Source organism: Homalodisca vitripennis, chromosome 6 (genome assembly GCF_021130785.1).
Source record: "Homalodisca vitripennis isolate AUS2020 chromosome 6, UT_GWSS_2.1, whole genome shotgun sequence".
Classification (NCBI taxonomy): Eukaryota; Metazoa; Arthropoda; class Insecta; order Hemiptera; family Cicadellidae; genus Homalodisca; species Homalodisca vitripennis.
In genome coordinates this window covers 78,973,722-78,982,027 of record NC_060212.1, presented here as the reverse complement: position 1 = coordinate 78,982,027, position 8,306 = coordinate 78,973,722, and the positions used below count along the sequence as shown (strand labels likewise).

General features: G+C 34.2%; 1 protein-coding gene across 1 annotated transcript; it reads left to right on the top strand.

Annotated features, from left to right (window-relative positions):
• The first annotated feature begins 392 nt into the window (after positions 1-392).
• On the top strand, positions 393-1,340 carry LOC124365440. Its single transcript, XM_046821420.1, has one exon. It carries the CDS (start codon positions 393-395, stop codon positions 1,338-1,340), a length of 948 nt encoding a protein of 315 aa, XP_046677376.1.
• Positions 1,341-8,306: the final 6,966 nt, after the last annotated feature.

The window sequence follows — 8,306 nt, the reverse complement described above, 5'->3', positions numbered from 1 at the left end:
CGAATAACCTCTCCGACTGGGTAATTGTAATCGTAACTAATGTTGACAACGATTCTTTGATGTCGTGCGCTTTATTCCCTAATGTCATCCTTTGTCAATGTCAAAGAAGCAATGAGATAAAGTGACATTGACATAGGGTAATTGATCACAGATGGAATATTAATGCTGTGTCTAGGAGTATCTGATTTGCTATAAAATGTAATATTTATTAGTAAATGTATGTCAATATATCTTGGTATTCCCTTGGCTGGACATCAGTTGTTATCAGTCGCTCGAGCTGTGCGGTCGCTATCTCTGTCTGTACGAGACTCAAAGGTCAACTGCGGCACGTGTGGTGATCGGCTTGTTCAGACAATCTATATTTATTGTAAAAGTTCATTTTTTACACTAAAATGCCGGTTATCTGCGGTGTGTGCGGTTCCGAATGTAGCAGTGAAAATGAATCGATTAAATGTGTTGGATTGTGCCAGAGTGTTTTCCACCTAGCCTGTATTTCTGAAGAAAATCAGGACTCTATTAAAACTCGAGGTGCGAAAAGGGATTGGCAGTGCGCTGTTTGCAGACCTGTCAGGTCTACATCAATAGCAAGTAGTAGATCTACTCCAGCAACCCCTGTCACTAAAGAATTTCTAATACAAACTTTGGAGGCATTTAAATCTGAGATGTTTGTAGAGTTGAGGCGTAATGCTAAGGAGTTCACCGAGTTTCGTACCTCTCTAGATTTTTTCTCTGAGAAAATTGACAAGAGCAATGAGTTGATGGAGGAGTTAAAGCTAGCCTGTAATAAACAGAAAAAGGAAATGGAAGAAATAAAAGAAGAAAACAGAGTCCTTAAGAAATCCGTTGCCACTTTGGAACAAAGATTAAGAAATATGGAGCAGTATTCTAGACAGACCAACGTTGAAATTAACGGTGTCCCAGAAACAAACGGAGAGCATATGGAGGAGTTGCTAAAGGATGTTGCGAGCTCAATCGGTCTGGAACTGAAGAAGGAGAGGGTGATCGCAGCTCACAGGGTGCCAACATTCAGCCGAAACAGAACACCGCCGATCATCGTGAAGTTCACGACGAGGCAGGACCGGGATGACTGGCTCCAAGCCTTCAAGGAGGTACGACCAATAACGGCGGACAAGATCAATCGGCACTTCAACAAGGACAAGATCTTCATAAACGAGCACCTGTCACCTGAAAATAAACAGCTTCTAGGCAGAGTCAAGGAGGCAGCACGGTCCAAGGGATACAAGTATGTGTGGAGCAGGGAGGGAAAGATTTTTGTGAGGAGGGAAAATGGAGAGAAGTGCATCAGGATCGATGTTTCGGACGACTTGGGGAAGCTGTAAACCAAGCGAAAGCAGTGAAGCAAGTGAAGTAATATGTGAGTTAAATAATACTGAATAAATATTACGAAAATAATAGTTAAAAAACTACTTAGAAAATGTTTGTTTGTTTTACTGTATTATTTATTAGCCTAGAATGCTAGTTTACTTTATTCAAGCATGTGCTTATGTATTTTTCTTGTTTTGTATTTTGTTTCTTACATTGAATCATGGTAGACAATTGTGTAATTCTAAATAGTATAAATGATAGTTTTTTCTCTTCCAACTCCAACAGTTTAAATATATTTCACATAAATATTAGAAGTTTAAGGAAAAATTTTGACACTTTCATGGCCAATGTACATATGTTAAATAATTCGATAGATATTATTGTTATGACTGAAATATGGATTTATGAAGAGGAAGTATCACATTATAAAATTACTGGTTATAAATCATTTTACAAAACAAACGAGCAGTATAGAGCAGGAGGCGTAATTGTTTACATTAAAGATGATATTTTAGTTCGAGATAGGGGATTAACCATTGATTCAGCTGATATGTTAGTTTTAGAAATTAAGTTTAGAAATATTATGTTTAACTTAGTTAGCTTGTACAGGTTACACAGTTTCTCTGTAAACAAATTTTTATTTGATTTAGAAAAAATCATTCCAAATTTAAGTTATAACGTAATTTATATAGGCGATATCAATCTAGATATTTTGGTTAATAATAACATAAGCAGCAGTTATCTGTCGCTTATGAATAATAACGGATTCTTATGTTTGATTGATAAGTTTACCAGAGGAAATAATGATTCTGCTTCCTGTATTGATCACCTTTTTATACGATTTAAAAACTCCAATTTGTTTAGGGCTGCAATATTTAATGTCGACATAACGGATCATTTTTTAATAGGCCTCGTTGCAAATTTTGAGAACGAAATAAACAATGTCCATAAGGATGTCATATTAACCAAGAAAATTCTGGATTTTGAAAGCTTAAAAAATCAACTTAGTGATTTAAACGATTTGGAATAATGTATTACAAAGTACTGATGTAAATGAGGCATTAAATGAGTTTTTATGAGATTCTCTATAAGCACATTGAGGACCACAGTCAGATTAAATTTTGTAGACCTGGAGTGGTGAAGGCAAAAATGAGAAGTCCATGGATAAATGAACGAATAATAAAGAAAATTAAAATAAGAAATAAACTGGCAATCAGGAACAGAAGTAGGCCGTATGACACACATTTCAAACAATATTACACGCGCTTTAAAGAAAAACTAGACAATGAAATAGTGGAAATAAAAAATAATTATTATAGGCGCTTATTCGAATTGCAAGAGGGAAATATTGCTGGTCAGTGGAAGTTAATAAATAGTTTTACAGATAAGAAGGATCAACAAGCGATAGCTCAGATAAGAGATGAACAGGGTAACACAGTATCTGATCCGATAACAATGGCGCAGTTGTTCAATGAATACTTCGTATCTGCACCGGGCAAAGTCGAGTCAGGCCTACCTGGGGGCAATGGTCTTGATACTTCTGGTTTTTACAATTGCCACAATTCTTTATTCTTGGAGCCAGTTTTTAGCGAAGAGGTGTTAAAAATAATTAATAATTTAAAAAATAAAAAGTCAACTGGATGCGATTTTCTTTCTGTACAACTTATAAAAAGGGTTGGATTCGTTATAGCAGAGGTTTTAGCAGCATTAATAAATTTGAGTTTTAGCAGTGGTGTTTTCCCAAGTAAACTGAAAGAGTCAATTGTTGTGCCCATTCATAAGAAAGGCTCGAAGGACTTAATTCAACATTACAGACCGATTTCTCTTTTATCTGTAATATCCAAGATTATAGAGAAATGCATGAAAGACAGGTTGATTGATTTTTTAAACAATAAACACTTCTTTAGTCCTAATCAGTATGGTTTTATAAAAGGGAAAAACACAGAAGGAGCTATATTAACATTTGTAGAACAAATTTACATTAGTTTTAATAATAACTATAAAGCAACTGGAGTTTTTATTGATTTTTGTAAGGCATTTGACCTGGTTAACCATAAGATTTTATTAAAGAAATTGGAACTCTTAGGAGTAAGAGGTAACACTTTAAACTGGTTTGCAGGCTACCTTGAAAATCGAGAACAGAAAGTTAAAATATCAAATGCATTCAGTGACGCGAAGATTGTTAATACAGGAGTCCCCCAAGGCTCCGTTCTTGGTCCAACGTTGTTTCTAATTTTCATAAATGACTTGCTGAGATTACCATTAAATGGAAACATTATAGGGTTTGCTGATGATATTGCGATTAGATATTCTGAAAAACAATGGGAAAACATCTGGAATCATATTAGAGAAGATTTGATAAAAGTCAGGAAATGGTGTGAAAACAACAGAATGGTCTTGAATGCCTCTAAGACTAAGTTTATAAATTTTGACTTAAAAGGATACCAATTCAATAATGTGCTAAAATTTCATAGATTAGATTGTCAAGCCATTTCAAACTGCAATTGTGAAATTATTGATCAAGTTGAACAAATTAAATATTTAGGAATAAACATTGATGAAAAACTGAGCTGGAAACCGCATATAAACAGCATTCAAGTAGGTTTAAGAAGAAATATCAGAAGTTTTTATTTTTTAAGGAAATTTATTGATGATAAATTAATGAGAACACTTTATTTTGCGCTAATTCATTCTAAATTGAATTATGGTATAGAAAATTGGGGAGCTGCTGACAATATAACCATACAACCGTTGAATGTAACACAAAACCACTTCGTAAGAATAATTGCAAAAAGGAAAAGATATGAATCTGCATTACCTATTTATAAATATCTAAGAATATTACCACTAAAATATTTATTTTTATTCAAAGTATTAAAAATTTTCTATGAGAAAAGTGGAAACAGGAATGACAGAGTTTACCAAAGAACAAGAGGTGACATACTGGGGCTGTTAATGAGACCGAAGGTAAATAAGTCAATTTTCAAAAAAAGTTTTTCTTTTTTGGGTCCAAATTATTTTAATCTTTTGCCTTTACAAATAAAAAATTGTAAAAATAGAAGCAAATTTGAGAATAAATTGAAAAGTTGGCTTTTAAATTTTATTAATATTGATAGCTTTTTTCAAATTTTAGTTTAGGAATTTGTACAGTTTTATATTAAAAGATTTTAATTTGTAAAGTTATAATTGAAAAATGTTATGTTTAAAATAATGTTAACTGTGGGGTGTGCACACTGCAGATTAACCGCACGATGTACTTGTTAAGTTTCGACTGATCATTATACAATGAAGTACAACTTTCAGTTGAGCTAGCCACGCTTACTGGATACTGTGGCTAGTAATTCCTACCAGTACTGATGTAAATTTTTGTAAACTATATTTTCTGGAATAAAATATATTCTATTCTATTCTATTCTATTCTATAGCTAAGATTACCACTTAATGTGCTGGAAATATGTATTTTTGTGTCTTCTTAACCACACTATTTTCAAAATTTTACTGACCTAGAGACTGCAAAGACTGCCTATACCTATGAATACTAATTTCACACGTTAATAATCACTCACAATTATCTCACTCGAATAAAAATGAATTTATTTTACAAATATGTCTTTGCCATCATAGTCACCTATAAGATCAATTTATGTGTGCATGTATGTATGTTTGTATGTATTTATGTATGTATACATATATATGATACGCGGGACTTCTATTGACTAACTGGTTCGTCATAGGCATAAATTTGTTTCATGAGGAACATTAATGAATATAAAGAAGGTCACGTGACATATTCCCAATATCATAATCAATTTCAAAATAATTGTACTCTAACCAATAAAGTACTGTTCTAGGAGCCTGAAGCCAGACGGTAAAACAATTTTTTTTTAGAATTATTAAATTTCATAAAATAGTTTTAATAAAAATGGCACTTTATCCCAATCAAACTGTAATTTAAGCCAGACTTTAGTAATATTAAGTCCTTAGTAATATCAATCAAAGCATTTACAGTGTTACTTAATTAAACCTTAGGATAATTTTCTTTCGGCCTTTGTACATTCATAGGTAAAAAATGCACTCAGTGTATAAAGCGTATACTTACATTAAAAATAATCTTTCGGCCTATGTTATTTCTTGTGTTTTTGTAGAAATTTCCAAAACAATGATCGTGGTATGAAAAGAATACTTTAATCGATAATTTACTCTTGACGCCATTACAATATAATTCCTATTTAAGGTATTACGGGCTCCGATAATCTGTGGAGGTCATAATACCCATGTGTGAAAAAGATCACATTCATAAGATGTCTCGATTCTAAGAAATAAAATATATATTAGCGATACTTTTCAACACCAGTTAAACCCCTTGTGAATGGTTTGTCTTAGCTAAAATAATTTATGTTTTTGTAGGTGACGAGGATGAAATTAAATGAAATGAAAATTTGTTTATTTAAAAAGGCAAAGTTAGGGCCTTATGGCCCTTTCTTACACTTAACCTGTCTGATCAATAATTATTAACAAATATTACCAAATTAACATTAACACTAATCTACCTTACTAAATACATTAAATTTAACATTAATCTAAACACTAAAAAATTATTAATATGATACTTCTAAAAAAATGAATACAAATATAATTGTACAATCATAACACAAAATAATATTACAACTTCCATTTTTAATAAGAACCAAAAACTATAATTAATACGTAATAACAATAATGTATAAATATATAATACGAATATTTTTGAAATAAATAATATATACAGTGTTTTTATCTCACTCACACTCCTCACACACAATGACAGCACCACACCCACAAACCCCTAGGAAGGACCCGCCCTGACCATCCGTTCATGGTACAAACGTCTCAGTGCCGCCACAAACCGCCGATCTCCCTCAATGGAAGTGATTTCTGGGGGGAGGGAGTTCCACAGACGATAACCCATCACTTGACAAGATCTATCAAATACTACAGTCCTGTGTTGGGGCATTCTTAAGGTACGAAAACCAGAGCGAGTGCTTCTTAACTATAAATGCTTCTTAAGATATAAATTGGAAATAGTTTGAAAAATATTTTGGAAATCCAGATTGTAAAATTGAATGAAGTAAATTTAGTATTTTGATTGATCTTTGTTCTTTTAATTTCAAAATATTTCCCTGAATATAGTACGGTGTAATGTGTTGGTCTCGTCTTACATCATAAACGTAACGTAAACAGTAGTTTTCAGTCCTTTGTAGCTTCTGACTAAGGTGCTACCGTCATGTCATTCATCACAGAGTTGCAGTAGTTGAAGTTTGGAAGTACTAGTGATTTTGTCAACAGTAGTTTGATCCGTTCAGGTAGAAATCTTTGTAAGCGTTTCAGTGAGTGGACAGATGAGAAGACTTTTTTACATATATCCCTCATCGCTTCCGTCCAAGTCAAATTCGAGTTAAATGTCAAACCAATATAATTCACTGTTTCGTAGTATGGTAGAGTAGTTCCGTCAATAATTAAGGATTCAATAGTGTTCGGGTCCAGAAATTTCCGTAAACGTGTGTGGCATATAAGTATTGGTTTGGTTTTTGCATAGTTTAGTGTAAGCCCATGGTTTCCACACCATAAAACAATATTTTTAATGTCGTCATTGATCCTGTTGATGCAGTCATTAATGGAGTTAACGTCAAAGTTCAAGTAGATTTGTAGGTCATCAGCGTACATGTGATACCTGCAGTATTTGAGAACTCTGTGTATATCATTTACATACAGTGAAAAGAGGAGGGGACCCAGGATAGAACCCTGAGGCACCCCACAAGTAACACACCCCCAGTCCGAAGTCATGTCAGCAACCTTGACACACTGCCTTCTTTCTGACAGATATGATCTCAGCCAATTAAGAACATGATCAGAAAACCCTTAATTTAGCTAATAGTAACTTGTGGTTTACGCTGTCGAAAGCTTTAGAAAAATCAAAGAGAGTAAGAATTGTGCCCTGTCTATGGTCCATGGCGAGTCGTATGTCATCAGTTACCTTTAGCATTTGGTAGTCACTTAATATGTTATAGTTAGTCAGATATTCAGTAATTTGACAGTGCAAAATTCTCTCAAGGCCTTTAGATAGTGCAGGTAGAATACTTATCGGCCTGTAATCCGAGCATGACACTGGAGCTGAGATCCTGTTGAGGGGGAGGACAAGGGCAGACTTCCATTGAAAAGGGAAAACACAGCTGCGTAATGATGTGTTGAAGATTAAAGTAATAACAGGGAGGACAGCAAAGAGGATATTTTTAATGAGCCGTATTGGAATACCGTCATACCCCACAGCATTGCTGCGGATACGGCTTATAGCCCTCAACACGTCACCCTGCATCACTGGCTTAAAAGTAAACTCAGGATAATTTCGCCTGTGATCAAGTAAGTTACGAAGATAGGTTAAGTAGTCATTCACTTGACCTTGGTTGATAGTTGGAATACAAGAAGTGAAAAATGTATTTAATTCATTCAATGGGATATGGACCTGATGTGATTCACGTGGCTTTCCCACCCCAAGGCTTTTAACCTTTCGCTATAAGTCGCTTGATGACTGTTTTCTATTCTCAAAAATACTTCGCGCGTATCTCAGTCTGGAAGTGCGTAGAAGATGCTTAACCCTATTCCTAAGTTCACGGTACTGGTCCATAAGTATAAGATCTTGGGATCGCCTCGCTCTCCTGTACAGACTGTCACGATGTGCCACCAGACTGAGAATTTCGTTTGTCATCCAGGGCACTGGACGCCTTTTACTAATACGCTTTGTCACTATAGGTGCATGTTTGTCATAAACACCCATGATGGTTTTATTAAAATCATCCACCATATCATCTACAGATTCAAGGTTTTGCCATGAAATCATCAAAATATCAGACAAAAACGCAGCTTCTTGGGGATCAGCCATAAACGAGGATCTTGTGTGTCAAATTATATTTTTGTAGGAAAATGAATATTCCAATCTAACGTTC

Bases quoted from the DNA above. Each gene is read 5' to 3' on its own strand.
- LOC124365440 (XM_046821420.1), top strand. From the start codon at position 393: ATGCCGGTTATCTGCGGTGTGTGCGGTTCCGAATGTAGCAGTGAAAAT.